At 41.8% G+C, this 15,304-nt stretch overlaps 2 protein-coding genes across 2 annotated transcripts in view; both read right to left on the reverse strand.

The window, feature by feature from the left end:
• Positions 1-287: 287 nt before the first annotated feature.
• On the reverse strand, positions 288-5,994 carry TSPAN6 (tetraspanin 6). The gene is made up of 8 exons (XM_079910819.1): positions 5,787-5,994; positions 4,718-4,906; positions 4,392-4,466; positions 3,444-3,542; positions 3,022-3,156; positions 2,629-2,712; positions 1,803-1,908; positions 288-1,165 (listed from the first exon to the last, which is right to left on the reverse strand). The coding sequence occupies exons 1-7, from the start codon at positions 5,871-5,873 to the stop codon at positions 1,840-1,842; spliced, it is 738 nt and encodes a 245-aa protein (XP_079766945.1). The 5' UTR covers positions 5,874-5,994; the 3' UTR covers positions 288-1,165; positions 1,803-1,839.
• Positions 5,995-6,201: 207 nt separating this feature from the next.
• Positions 6,202-15,304, reverse strand: part of SYTL4 (synaptotagmin like 4) — a 196,533-nt gene continuing 187,430 nt past the window's right edge. Inside the window, exon 24 of the mRNA XM_079910076.1 lies at positions 6,202-6,277. Within this exon, the coding sequence (XP_079766202.1) occupies positions 6,210-6,277 (68 nt within the window). The 3' untranslated portion in view covers positions 6,202-6,209. The remainder of the gene's footprint in view (positions 6,278-15,304) is intronic.

The following is a 15,304-nucleotide window of genomic DNA, read 5'->3' on the forward strand; positions in this document are numbered from 1 at the left end:
TTAATTTCCTTACTAGCCTGAAGGTACAAGTTATACCTCTCCCTATCCAACTTCTTAATGTAAACTATACAACAAAGAGTCTGATCTCTAGGAGAATGCTAAGCATATGCTATTTCATAGCAAGGAATGTAATCCTTTCACAGGGAATAGTTTATGTAAACAGGGACTTTTTTAAAATGAGAGTCAAGACCTCAGTTTTATATTTCATATCTAAAACTGTACTCCAAGTAGAAATATGGGGCTTAGCTTTCTCAGTGGAAAACAACCACCCCAGATTTTCCAAAAGTTAAACACAATGACTTTAGAGGAAAACACTATTTATTGTGTAAAAGATTTATATTTATTAATCAAAGGCACAAAACAAAACTAAGACTATTAAAAGTTAACCTTAATGTTGACAATTCTTATCAACCTGGTAAGGAAATACCAGCTAAAGCTAATGAAGATGAGTTGCTTTAAATTCCTAAGGAGAATACAATAACTCTTGGCACCATTAAGTAATAATTAGAACTTTTCAAACAATAGGGGAAATATAAATGTTAGTATAAATACCTAAATTTCGAGGCAAAGAAATGTAAAGTGTTAACTGTGTTGCAACCTGGTGTATCACAGAGGACTGGTAGTGCCTTTTATAGTCTTGGGTGCCTTAGAGGTCAGAGACTGTCATTACTACCGTTTGGCAACTCTGATGATGGGTGTTATTCAACCACTGGCTGGAATTAAATTACACAATGTGACTCTCTGCCTATCAGCAGAACAGAGACTAATGAAAACATTTTAACTTCTTGATGCAAATTATACAATCACACCAGATAACCCTGGCTGGGAAAAGGTCCAGTTTGGAGGGATCAATTTTCGATCACACTACATTGACAGCAAACTCACAGTGACTTTCAAAAGCCACACACTGAGAAAAAAAAAAGTCAAGAGGAACACAGTATTGCTTCATTTACAATTTACTAAGCTCTTCCAGTGTTTCAGAGTGACATGGGGATTTCAACTATCTAACATGAATGGGACAAAAGGTGGACTTCGAACATATCAAGCAAATGTCTTGATCGAATCAGACTACTGGTATAGTTTTTCAATCTATCTGTAATAAATGTCGGTCTTCCATCCAGGCGATCTTGTAATTCACAGGGTTGGGGGTGGGGATGTTAATATCCTAAAATTAAAGAAAAAAAGTTAATTTACTTATAACCCAAATTTCAATATCTGTATTCCTTTCCACACATTTTAATCTAGTCTGCTAATGAAGACCTTCACGTGTTCCCAGTCAGTGGCTCAATTCAAATGTGAAGGGTGCCCCAGGGATTAATTCAGCCAGCTACAGTTCTCACGTTTTACCATTCAAATACTGAAGTTATTGAAGCACATGTTTCTCCAAAATCTAGTTAAGCTAGATGAGTTTATGGCTCTAGTAACAGTCCACCAGAGGACTGCAATAAATGAGAATTAGGTAAAAGACCAGGGGAAAATGCCGATATTGACCAAGAGCAGAGTGTACTTGCCAGGTCACTATTGGGATTCTTCACTTCTCTACACTAGGTCCAAATCTGTTAGAAAGGGGACCACTTAGGATCTTTAGGCTGACATGTGCAGGTAAACCCAGAGAGGCCCTTCTGTCCTTTTTGGCCATGACTTGTATTGAGACACAAGTGCCTATGCAGGGTTACACAGTAACAATAACATTTGAATGCACTGCTGGACATGACCTTCTTGGCAAACTCAGTCCATCCATCACATGTATAGGCTGGAGTAAACACTAACACTGAGAGAGCTGAGGATCAAAATGAACATACCTTAAAGTTGGAGAGGAACAGGCCCGTGTTATGCTGGTTACACTATCTCATACTGGTTATTTGTTATGGCACGAGAGAGGCAGTAGGCTAGAAAGATTCCAATCAGCTGGAAACAAAATACAAGCAAAATTAAACACACATATACATACAAAGCTTAAAGACCTCAGGATACAGGTATATTCTCCTTTCACTTCTAATTCACTACCAATTTTCTTAAGTTTTTTTCTAGAGTAAGCATATAAGTGAAGTCTAACTACTACTGTGATTGGAATTTCACAACCACCACTGACAAAAATCACTCAGGAAAATCTTGAAGTTTGGGGAAACTTTCCTTACTCTTCCTCTCAGTTATCAGAGCAAAAAGGATATGGCTTAGAATATGCATCTCATCAAGTAAAATCTCCATCTATCAAGGCAGAGATTCTCTTGGAGGATTCTAAAACAATGCTGTGATGATGAAAATATTCTGTAATACCTGTTCTGTCCAACACGGTGGCCACTAGCCACATAACTTTTGAAAGGTGGCTAGCAGCTATTAGTGCAGATTCAGACAGACCTAGCAGGGCAGGTCTTAGAGAACTCTGTAGTTGTGGAAAACAGTGTGGGAAAACATAAGATGCAAGACAACCAAAAATTGCAATGAAAAGAGCAAAACTACTACATCTCTACTGTGATGAGCAACTGAGGGTTTTGTGAAAATATGACTTCTCTAAAAATGCCCTTGCTAACCAGGGCCCTGAAGCCAAAACTGAAGCCTTCAAAGTGGAAATCTTGTAGCTTACACCTAACAAGCGTGATGAAACATTTCCTAACTACAAGGACTTACCTGGAAGCAAGCAACTCCAAAAGAAATTCCCGCAACAACTCCCATTTCTGATTCTATAATGGTCATCACCTTTATAAAACAACCCTAATGGAAGAGAAAAAAAAACATTAAGTACAGCTCAAACCATAATAAATACTTTGATCACACATCTCTGCGAAAGATACCTTAGCCTTTTATTGTTCTTTTATTAAAATTTATTCTTTCATAACAGATCCTGTCTCCTTTGAGGAACACAGGTTCCACCTTTTGGATTATGCATTTAAGTGTGAAATCAAGTCACCAATTTTCTGAGCTTCAGTTTCCTCATTTATTCAATGAGAATAACACCTGCTCTATCCTATTTCAGATTACATGTATTGTGAGTAAAAATTAAATTCTTTTTTTACTCCTTACTTCATTGTTTACTTTATCTGCATCTCTCTGAGGAGAACAACCTTCAAGTTTACAGCAGCTCTTGGGAAATCCTTTTTCTGAGTAATAATTAGTATCCTTCCAATCTCTATAGTCGGTGACACCACAACAACGCAACTGAAAAAAATCCAACAGAAGCATTTTTAGTTCATATTACCACTTTGTAGTCAAACAATTTAACCATCATCTTAGATTATACTTGGTGATCTCTAGCTTAAGACATATTTTAAAGCAGCTGTTCTCTATTGGCATTATAATTCATGAGATTAGCACTTTGGGACTAGCCTTACTTTCACTGCTATAGTACAAATGGACAACGTCTGGTAGGCAGGGCCCTATCCTCTTCTCTGAGGGAATAAGGAATATGTTCCCCTCTTGAGAATCCACCACCTATGACCACTTACCGTAGTTTGAATCTTGTCTACTGCATCGCTTCTATAATCTCCCGTAGTGTTATATTGCTTTAAAGCTTTCTCATAATTATTCTTAAAACTGTTCTTAATCTACAGCAAAGAAACACAAGGCCAGTAAACAAAGATTTTAGAATGTTCTTTTGGTTTCTAGGTCAAATAAGAAATTCCCACATCTGACCAAATGGTCCTATCTTTGATAGCAGCAATGTGTATGGTAATTAACTTCTATGGTCCAATCCTGTCTTCTAAGCAATGTAAGTTTAGCTAAGGGGATTCCTAAGCAAAACATTCCAGTACAAGATGATAATGACTAGAAGTTCAAAGTGCTGTGGGAACATATATTTATTCAAGTGGCAGCTTCCTTCTGCTGTATCTCCTCCCACCCTCAATCTTTCTTCACTTTCAATTGAGTACACATTTGATGCCTATGGGATTTTTAAGCTACAAAATCTCACTCCGGGAGAATGCACTACCACTTTGCACTACCACTCTCACTGATGAGCCTTCAGTACTCATTGAATGACTTCCTAACCCCAGATTTATTAAGGTTTTGATGAGTGGAGAAGGTATCAATTTTCTGTTATCAATTTTGTGCTTTAAATAGTTTCCTATCACTAAAGTTATAAATTGTACTATCTACACTTTAATAGGTACTTATACACAGAAAAATGACTGCAAATACAAATAATTATGGGTACCTTCAATTTTCTTCTGGTGACTATCAATCAGTCTTTACCAAAAAAGTGGGCTAGGTTTTTTTTTTTTTACCAGAAAGTCATTACTGTCAGCTACAGGTTGAAAAAGTCAGCTTTAAACACAGCTGTAAGTGATTTTTTAAACTAGTGAAAGCTGTCGCTTAACTCTATTACTTAAATTTATCCAGCTTTATCTCTTAGAGGATAAATTTTCACATATTAAGGTTCCCAAACTCAGGCTTACCTCATGTCTGAAAACAAATCCTACGATGGCAGCGACCAGTTCAACCAAAAAAATAAGAGTCAGAAACATTGCATACTGCAGGATAAAAAGAAAAGTCCAAGTCAGTTTATACATCACAGCTGCAAAGGGAGTCAATGTTCACATTTTTATGGAAAAGGGCAGGGAAAACACAAAGGTGGGAATTGGCAGCTACACTGTTACTTGCTAAGTTTTCATAAGGAAGAGGAAAAATCAAAAAGGGCCATGCCTAGTTCCAAGAAACAAAGCCTACAACATATAAGCCTTTTCAAAAACCAACAACCAATTCTAAGAAAGCAAGGACTCACCAGTTTTAGCATCCATGCAGAAGCTCGGCAGGTAGCAAAACAGCCGAAGGTGCCCAAAAGAATAATGACAGTGCCAGTACCAATGAGCACGAAGGGGACATTGGTGGCCTTTTCATTTAAAAGGGAAAAATAATTCTCTAGGCTCACCTTGCCCCAAATGCCAACAGCAAGAAGGATAACACCAGTGATCTATGTGGGAAATCAGAGAATTGAGAGTTACACACTGTATACAGCAACATCTTCAAACCACAAACCACTAGGTGTTTAAGAAACAATAGGTGTGAGAATTGATGTAGCAGTCTGTGGCCAAAGAGCTGTGGCTGGGATATGGTAGACAAGCGGGGTGGGGCTGTACACAAGAACAGGCCTTGATAAATCCACACGCTGGATCACTGTGGCCAGGACAAAACCAAGGGGCAGCTAGAGAAGGCACCTTGACAAAATTCTTAAACTTTATCTGTTTTTTTGCCCTAGGAATCAAAACTTAACTGTTTTACACCCGCCTTAGGAAGAAAACCTTTCCGCAGGTGGGGGTGGGGGCGGGGGGAGTGTTTCTAAGAGTTCCAGAAACTTTCCCCTTTCCCCCAGTTCAGTGATGAGCACAGGGTACAAAGGGATGGTACACAAAGCAAGCCCAAGGACAGACTGGCGGGAGTGGAGCCATTACCATACTTACCTGCAAAATACTCCCCTCTTATGAAGCAGTGGAAAGAAAAAGACTATTATGCAAGCGAGCCCTCACCGGGGCCGGGCAAGCCTTGCCTCTCCAATGGTCCGGGGACACCCTCTGTTTGCTCTGGGGGGATTCACTCCCTTACTCGCCCCCCGCATCGAATTCCAAAGCTAGGCACGTCTGGGTCCCGGCTCAGCCTCTCAGCTGCCGTCGCCCGACACCCCGACCCGCGCGGGCGAGATGCCCGAACCCGAGCTCGAGCCCCAGCACGTCGTCACAAGCGCCGGGGTCCCAGCAGCGACCGCCGCCCCAGCCCCACCAGCGCCTCACCTCCCCACTCCCGATCCGAGCTCCCTCCGGGATCCCCTCCCGTCCCCGGGCGTCTCCGTGTCTCACCCAGAAGATGAATGTGTAGATCAAGAGGACGCTCTTGAAACAAGTGATGACCGGTTTGGTCTGCAGCCTCCGAGACGGGGACGCCATGACTAGCCCAAGACCCTGCCCCGCCGCGTCAGGCGATCGGAACAGAGTGAGCGAGGCGCGGAGCCCCCGAGTCTCCCCGGAAAGTGCCGAAAAGTTACGAGCGTCTGCGACTGAGAAGAGCCGGAAACACTGTACAGTTTTCTAGAGGGCAAGGTCCGGGAGGCTGTCCGGAAAGTGACGGCAATTTCCGAGCGCCCCCTGCCGAAGGTTGCCGAAAACTCTACACAAAAGGTTCTAGTGTCGGAAATTTCTTAGATCTTTAAAGGGGAGCTTGCTTCATTTTTTCGCTCAAGGAATCTTTCCCGCCCGCCACCCCTCCCCCTGACCTTATGACTATCATATTGTTTCTAGCACCAGCAGCACCAGCAGCGCTCTGAGATTCGGCCTCGCCGGCCCCTGGAGCCCTAGAAGGAGAAACAGAAATGGAAAGAGGTTAAAAGTGACCTAAGAATATTTTATGACATAGCAAAATACTCTCAAGATATATATTTCCAAAGAGAAACAAAAGCAGATCGCAGAGCGATACGTCCAGTCACATGTTTTTAGATAAAAACCGAAAGGAAAAGTGCAATTTGCCTGAATGGTAGAATTACGCTGATTTCTTTCTCCTGTTTTGTGCTTTTCGATTTTTGAACATTGTTTTATGAGGTGGGAAGGGGGCATAAGAATAATAAGAAATAATCACTTGTACGAATTCCAAAGGTAGGTATGAAAGATAATGAATTTTAGAATTTCTCTACAAGAATTTGCCAAGCTCCTTTATCCCTCTCCTCCCTTATTCTCTGAGTAACTTGGGAGTTGAGGAAAAGTGTTTTAAAGTACTTAATCCTGAAATGTAAGTTCAGCTATTAGCTACAAACTTCAAAAAGGGAAGGCACTACAGAGAATACAAGGTAAATGTGACCCCCTTTTAAATGTTAAAACTGAAAGGCACTGTATTATTCCAGCCTTCTGATTTGTCAGATCAAGAACCAGCTGATCACAAAGAGGCTGAAATCATAGGTCATACAACTAATAGCAAAGCCAAAACTAGAGATAACTGTGCTTTGCAATCATCTCCCCTATTATACAAGCTGTTTATGGTATTTGGTGTCTGCTTATCCCTAAGAAATTCTCCCAATTGTTTAGATCTTCCTAGAACTTGAGACCATGTGTTCCTAAGGACTTAAACTGTTAACAGGATGAGAATGAATCACCAGAAAGTTTCCAGTCCCTTATGTCCACAGGCAGCCCGAAGTCAGACTTTGGGATAAAGTGGAATAAAAAAAAAACAGCCCTCTTCACGGTCTCCTAAATACTGGAAACCTCAGGAGAGGGATTTTTTTTTTTTAATCTATTAAGGTCTGGTTTCTCAACTAAAGTATAAGCTCTTTGAGGGAAGAAACTGTGTCGTGTGTGTGTGTGTGTGTGTGTGTGTGTGTGTGTGTGTGTTATTTCTAGAGGCGTGGGATTAGAAGACAGTATCAGTTTCCTAACCAACCAATTTACATCATCATTGACACAAGCTTAACATTACAAATGGACATTTACTGTATTGCTATGACAATAAGTCTTGCATTAGTGAAGAAGAGATGGACACCTAAACTTTTTGCTCAAAACCTTGCTTTAGGGCTTCCCTGGTGGCGCAGTGATAGAGAGTCCGCCTGCCCATGCAGGGGACACGGGTTCGTGCCCCGGTCCGGGAAGATCCCACATGCCGCGGAGCGGCTGGGCCCGTGAGCCATGGCCGCTGAGCCTGCGCGTCCGGAGCCTGTGCTCTGCAACGGGAGAGGCCACAGCAGTGAGAGGCCCGCGTACCGCAAAAAAAAAAAAAAAAAAAAAAAAAAAAAAAAAAAAACACCTTGCTTTAAACATATACCACAGAACCAGAAAACAGGAAAGTTCCATTAACTTGGTCACACAGAGCTTCCCTGTGCTTCAAATATTGACCTAGGACCAGCTCCTATAGCACCATGCCAGATGTCTGAGGTCCAAGAGAGCAACTACTGGAGAATTATTGCACTGCCACACTTTATACTAAAATCTTATCCTAAAATTAGAAAAGCCTAACACATAAATGCTTGGAGAGAATGGGTAAATGATACAACTATACATCTTGTAAACACTAAGCCAAGGTCATCAGGCATAAAGCAGACATCAACTTTTAAAGTACCACATATGCCATTAGCTACAGGAAATGAGGTTGAGGGGGGCTCTAAGTATAATTAAAGCTGTCTCCCTAAACTAAATAGCACTATCTGAGGGGTTCTCATATTAAAACAAAAAAGTATCAAGGGAAGTCTTGCTAAATTCTTGTCATCTTAAATGGAAGTTTTATCTGAAGCTTAGGTTTGTACCATGTCCTGAAAGGGATTTTCATTGTGAGCCTGAGAGCAAATAAATACTTCTGTGGCTGAAGAAAAAACAAAATAGTCAAAGCAAAAGCCACATCTTATTTCCAAGAATGTGTTGATTTTCCTCCTCTCCCTTCCTCTGCCACTCACAACGCTGCTTTGTTTGAATAACAGTCGGTGCCAAATTAAACCGAAAGCTGACATGGAATTTAATATTCCTATGGCCACAACACCTTGCACCAGAGCCTCCCACCCTGCTACTCGCCCCCACCCCGCCCCGTTGCCATGCCACCAAACCCAGAAGTTCAGTTTAGTTCAAATTTAGGCCTGGGTCTGGGTCCAAACCCAGACAAAGGGGCATCTCATCCCATCTAGGCAATGTAACAAGTAATTCTCTAGGTTATAAGATTATTCTTTAAAGTATTAATAATGACTGCAATATTGAGCATTGACTATGTACCAACCACCGTTGCTAAGCAATCAACAAGCGTTGCCTCATGCTTACATTACAAAAGCCCTTATTGTGAGGTGAGGACTACCACTGCCCACATTTTACAGATGAGGAGACAGGTTCAAAGAGGCTAAGTAACTTGCCTAGGACTAAGCCCTGGCAACTTCTGTTTCCCTCATCAGAAATGGGGCCCACTCTGTGATGAGACATGGCTGCCATTGTACATTTAAACACAAACAAGGGCTCTTTGGAGCCCCTGAAGTGCAAGAACCTCAATGGTTTCCCCAATTCTGCTTCATACTTGGGGTGTTTTGTTGAATTTTACTTTTGCCTTCACTCAATAGCCCAATCACCTAGGAGGTAATCCTGTGCATCCCAGAGTGGTAGAGAGTTCAACAGTCCTTCTGGTTCACCCTCTTAATTTCTCCCTCTTTTCTGAGCACAAGAACATGTTTGATGCCGAAAATGTAGGAAAAAGGGAAGATACCTTTCTTAAGTATTGTTGCTGCTTGTTTTACATTCAATATTTAGTATAGATTTGTGTCCCTTCCCTATTAACTTCCTGTAACTTTCAAGATTAGATTTAAATGTTTTTCTTTGGCATTTAAATGATGCCTCCCCCAGCACATGTATCAACTTATTTCCTACAGCTTTTCCAAAGTGAATTTTCTTTTCCACAATAAGCCAGTATGATTATCTTCCCCAATAAATAAGATCTGTTCCCTACTCACTTCCCACTCTCCAAACTCAAAATTCCTGCCCCCCAACTTAAGGTTCAGCTCAACCCCAACTCAATGAGAACATCCTCCCCCCAACCCCCCACCCCAGCCCACACACATACCTTTTTCTTTAACATCAGTGCTTATACTCTGACTACTCATGTTAACTCATACCCTTAGTCCATTACTACAGTACCTGCTTTCAGTACCTGCTTTTTCTCTACTTACTTGTCTTACATCCTGTTGTTCAGAAACTACTGTGCCCCCTTTTATACTCTCCAGAACCCTAGGACGCAATGCTCAGTTGATGAGCTCCTTTGGTGCTCAGCCAACCCCTGTTCAGCTCATTGGTCATAGCTGGTCTCTGAGGCTAACCACTTAGTAGTCACTCAAGGTTTGATTAAGTTAAATGAAATTAAAAACTAAATGTCTAAGCCATCCCAGTGTCGCACTGACATAAACCAGAAAAATTAAGTTGATAATGTCTTGGGACATTACTACTGCTTGTCTTAGGCACCAGTAAAAAGACATTAGGCATTTTGCACAGAATGCATCTTATCTCTTATTCACATAATGATCTTACCATTTTCATTTTCTAATACCTTTTCTAGAATCCCTCCAATTACCTTTGGCTAAGTGCCTATCGTAAAATCTTAAAGCACCTTCTACTTATTTTCTTTTTTTTTTTAAAGGAATTTTGCCTTTAATTTATTTATGGCTGTGTTGGCTCTTCGTTTCTGTGCGAGGGCTTTCTCTAGTTGTGGCGAGCGGGGTCCACTCTTCATCACGGTGCGCGGGCCTCTCACTATTGCGGCCTCTCTTGTTGTGGAGCACAGGCTCCAGACACACAGGCTCAGTAATTGTGGCTCACAGGGCTAGTTGCTCCACAGCATGTGGGATCTTCCCAGACCAGGGCTCGAACCCGTGTCCCCTGCATTGGCAGGCAGATTCTTAACCACTGCGCCACCAGGGAAGCCCTACTTATTTTCTTAAAGTGTCATATTTTACATTACAGCCATCAGATAAACATCATTTAAACACATAACTTAAACATCATCATTTAAACAGATAATTCATAGGTATAGTTTTAAAAATTAGTTTCCTGAATAGGAATATCTTTTTATTCCTCTTGTCTTTTCGGATTCTCTATGAATCCTTTCTTCCCTTTCCAGCCTTGATCTTGCCTCTTTCCAAAAGGCTCATAATATACTGTTTGAGACACAGAGAAATGGGAAATACTCCTAAACGGTATTAAAATTTACATTTCCATGTCAATTTGTCTTAGTCCACTTTCTAAGAAAATTGTTTCAAGTCTAGGCTTGTTGAGCTTTGCTGAGATCTCAACTAGGCAAGTCAGTTTCCATATCTAATATTTCTTAAAACAATATCTTATTGACTGCTGAGGGGCTTCATATTAAAAGTCTTGAAGTTGAAAATGATACTGAACTTTAAGAATCTTAAAACTTTGTATGCATGAATGTTGCCAGTCTTTGTCTTATCTTCCCAACCAAATCATAGGGAAAGGTGTTTTGTTTAACTTTGTATCCCCACAGTGTCTAACATAGTGTTACCCACACATAGTAGGTGCTGAAGAAATGTTGGTTTTTTAAATTGACCCCACCTGTTTTGAGCAAGGTCTTCATATTACCCATCCCAGTGTTTCATACAAATGCTGCCCCTCTTGTCTCATTTATCCCCTTACTTTGATATCCCTATGATTTCCATAATCTCTCCTTCATTTTCTTCTTTAATCTCTCTCTGCCAACCCTCTGCCCTGCTCCTTCCAGCCCTGAGTGGGACATGAGGCCTTATGCAGCATCCTCACCTTAGCACGTGCTGGCCTCTGTGTTTGGTGCTGGGGGTATGAAGAAGACTAAGCTGTGGTCCCACTCACAGGCTAGTAGGGGACAGAGATGAGACTGAGATGAACAGACTAGTAGAATAGGGGACAGAGATTGTCATATATCAACAGTGACAATAAGTGTGATAAATCCTGTAATTGAGACATGTACAAAGTGATATGATAGAAAGGAAGGTGAAGTAAACCAGTTCTGGCTGGGGTGGGCTGAGGGAAGCTTCTCAGCAGCAGTGATGGATATGGTCTCAACAGCCCAGGAAAGAAGGGAAAGGGTTACAGGGTAGAGTAAATATATCTGCTCCAAGCTACCACAGTGTGAAAGGAAGAGCAAGAGGTTCAGTGTGTCCAGAATGAGGAGTCATGGGGTGAATGTTTAAAACTAGGCTGAGGACGTAAGTGAGGTTTGCTTGTGCGGGGTACGGTGTGCCCTGCTAAGAGCTGCGACTATACTCTTTGCCAAGAGGGAGCCAGTGAAGGGATTTTTTAGAAAGAAAACAACCCTGGTAGAATTTATTCCTCTGCTCATTCACTAGCTCTCTCTCCTCTCTCTCCATCTCTCTGTCTCTCTTTCTCTCTCTCTCTTTCTCTCTTTCTCTCTCTGTCACACACACACACACACACACACACACACACACACACACACTCATTTAATAGATTCACTATTTCCTAACACATAAGTTTAATGTAAACTCCTATATCTGATTTCAAGGGCCTCACAATCTGGCCCTACTGTATTTATTCAACTTTGTTTCCTACTGCTCCCCTGAACCCATCTCCCCTCTGAGCTAACAATGAGCCCTTGTACATGTCATTTCCCTTGCCTGAGAGCAGACCGCAGCCCGTGTCTTCCCACAGAGACCTCACAGTGTATTCCATAGCTTTTGGAAATTTATATGGTCTTGTACAATTTTCTAATTGTTTGTGTCCCCCTTCTCTCCCGTAGTAAACATAAACCCTCTGGGAGCTGGAGAGTAAACTCCATAAGATCAAGAATCACACAGTTTTTACTCATCACTGTCCTCCGGTTCTTAGCTTATAATAGATGTCCAATAAAGGTTGGTCCACTAAACACACACAATTGCAGTTAAGAACATTTTTGTTACAGCCACTATGGAAAACAGTATGGAATTTCCTTAAAAAACTACAAATAGAACTACCATACGACCCAGCAATCCCACTACTGGGCATATACCCTGAGAAAACCATAATTCAAAAAGAGTCATGTACCACAGTGCTCATTGCAGCTCTATTTACAATAGCCAGGATATGGAAGCAACCTAAGTGTCCATCGACAGATGAATGGATAAAGAAGATGTGGCACATATATACAATGGAGTATTACTCATCCATAAAAAGAAATGAAATTGAGTTACTTGTAGTGAGGTGGATGGATCTAGAATCTGTTATACAGAGTGAAGTAAGTCAGAAAGAGAAAAATACCATATGCTAACACATATATATGAAATCTAAAAAGAAAAAAATGTCTCTGAAGGACCTAGAGGCAGAACAGGAATAAAGACGCAGATGTAGAGAATAGACTTGAGGACACGGGGAAGGGGAAGGGCAAGCTGGGATGAAGTGAGAGAGTGGCATTGACTCTCTATTTTTACATTTGGTATTTTACACTACCAAATGTAAAATAGATAGCTAGTGGGAAGCAGCCACATAGCACAGGGAGGGCAGCTCGGTGCTTTGTGAGCACCTAGAGGGGTGGGCTAGGGAGGGTGGGAGGGAGACACAAGAGGGAGGGGATATGGGGATATAAGTATACATATAGCTGATTCACTTTGCTATACAGCAGAAACTAACACAACAATGTAAAGCAACTATACTCTAATAAAGTTGTTAAAAAAAAAGAACATTTTTGTTGAATGTGTGTCTCCTCCAATCCATGAGGGCAAGGATTATCTCCATTTTACACATTGATGTCTATCAGGTATTGATACCTCGAAGAGTGTGTGGCACATAATAGATGCTCAACAAATATTTGTTTAATTAATTATGGATTAGGATGTCAGGGATTTTGTCCACCATCCTTAACACAGTAGATGTTTGATAAACTTATTAAATGAATGAGGCCAAGACCATGTCTTTGCTTTCTTTATACAATGATCACACTGTTGAACACATGATTAACACTCGTTACATATTTTTGATCGGTGGATGGGAAATGAAATGGGCTTGCTACTGAACTTTTTATTATTGTAAACACAATTCTTCCCTTCATGACTGAGAAGGGGTTACCAGTTTGCTTACACACACAAGGAAGAAATCATTTCTACAACAGCTAAAAAAAAATTCTTCCAGGACAATGCATTTAAAAGGATGGAAATTAAACTCTAAGGGGAGGGAAAGTATCAGGAGCTGTTCTGCACTGTGGTAGAACAGTCTCATTATCATATACTAAAATGAACAAAGCTTGCTTAGTGAGGAGAAACACAGCCCTCCATAAGAGATCATTGGGAAACAGCTTAGCAATGGCTATAACCTTGCCATGCAGAGATAGATCATCTCAATTGGCTTAAACAACCTCCCCCTAAAGCTTCTCTAAGCATGCTTTGTCTCCACTCTTATTACAGGAAATCAGTTTTGATTCTGCCGGCTAGAAGTGCATGGTATTTTTTGTCAGCAACATAATCTTATCAGAAACTGAAGTCCATAGGAGTTAGGTCATCAGAGAGGGTTTCAAAGTGGATCTGACCCTGTACATAGGGATGGCAGGGCAACTTGGGGATGGAGAGTACTAAGGAATTACAGGGGAAATCTGCAGGGAATGTCAAAATCAGCTCCACTCTTCCCCTCTCCTAGGAGTTTGTGGAATTCCTTTTCATTCAATCCTGAGGTCATGCTGAGTCATTTTAAAAAAAAAGTGTTCTTCAGTGCACCACATCTCTGGAAGCCCTTTAGCCAGCCTGTTAGTCATTACTATACTCACAGGCTTGGGGCCAGCACCATTCACACTTTCCTCTGCTCTGCAGCAGACGGATTGAGCTCCTCTCATCCTTGAGTTCCTTCTCCCCCACCTCTCTAAAACTCTTCTGAGGGAGGAACAGCTATAACTTTGGGGATAATATAGCTTTAAGGAAACTTTTGGCAGATGCTGATGTCCTAACATCTGGGCAGTGTTAACAGAATCCCGGAGGCCCGGACAGACCAGGAGCCACTCGTTCTAGGAATGTAAAAAATTAGAAGTTTTTCCGACTGATGAGAGGAGCAGAGAGGAAGGAGAAAGAGAAAGAGAAGGAGAGAGAGAGAACACAAAAAAACCATACAACAGGTAAGATCTGCCGCTTCATCCGTCCACACCACACTACCCCATTTCACAACCCGAGAGGGTAACGAGAGCCAGGACTTGGGCAAAATGGCTTGGAGGTGGGGTGGGGGGAGGAAGAAGTTCTTTTATGAAACTGGACCACATGCTGCTTTCCATTTGAGCCGTGACCTGGCTGCAGACACAAGTTCCCACTACCTTCCCGGCCCACAGCAGAGGGATGGCTGACCCCAGTGATGAGTCAAGTTTTCAGTCTGAGATTGGGGAGAAGGTGGGCAGGGAAGGGGTCACAGGCTCAGAGCACTGGGTCTGCAAAGGAAAGCCCCTGCTCCCAAACAAGGAACTGGATGGAAGCTGCATGTGGGAGAGGGGTTGATGATTAGGGCATCTAGCTGTTCATTTTCCTGAATCTCTCTTTAATCTCCTCTCTCTCATCCTTTCGCTCCCTCTTTCTGCTTTTATCTCTTGCCTTCAGCTCTGGCAGATTGTCTTTTCTTGCTAAGCTTCCTTTCCACATCTTTCCACTTTCCTTGCCTCCCCCGCTTGCTCTTACTTCTCTATCCTGCTTCCTTGCCACTCTCTAGACAAAATCTGAAGCCATGGAGTAATGAACTGGAAAGTGATTTTTTGCCATTCTTGGATTTCTCACGCCCCTTAGGGAGGCTGGCCAGAATCTGCCGTCTTTTTGTTCCTCCATTTCTGGGACCGACACCTCCCCCGAGCATGGCATTTCATTGAAAGCCTGTGGGTGCTTGCTGAGAAGTCCAGCAGCCAGTTTATACCAATGGGCAGCAAGTTT

Source organism: Stenella coeruleoalba, assembly GCF_951394435.1.
Source record: "Stenella coeruleoalba genome assembly, chromosome: X".
NCBI lineage: Eukaryota > Metazoa > Chordata > Mammalia > Artiodactyla > Delphinidae > Stenella > Stenella coeruleoalba.

Bases quoted from the DNA above. Each gene is read 5' to 3' on its own strand.
- TSPAN6 (XM_079910819.1), bottom strand. From the start codon at position 5,873: ATGGCGTCCCCGTCTCGGAGGCTGCAGACCAAACCGGTCATCACTTGT. The intron at 4,467-4,717 runs GTGAGTCCTTGC...TTTATCCTGCAG, and splicing joins CTGCATGGATGCTAAAACTG to TATGCAATGTTTCTGACTCT. The intron at 3,157-3,443 runs GTAAGTGGTCAT...GATTTTTTTCAG, and splicing joins TAGACAAGATTCAAACTACG to TTGCGTTGTTGTGGTGTCAC.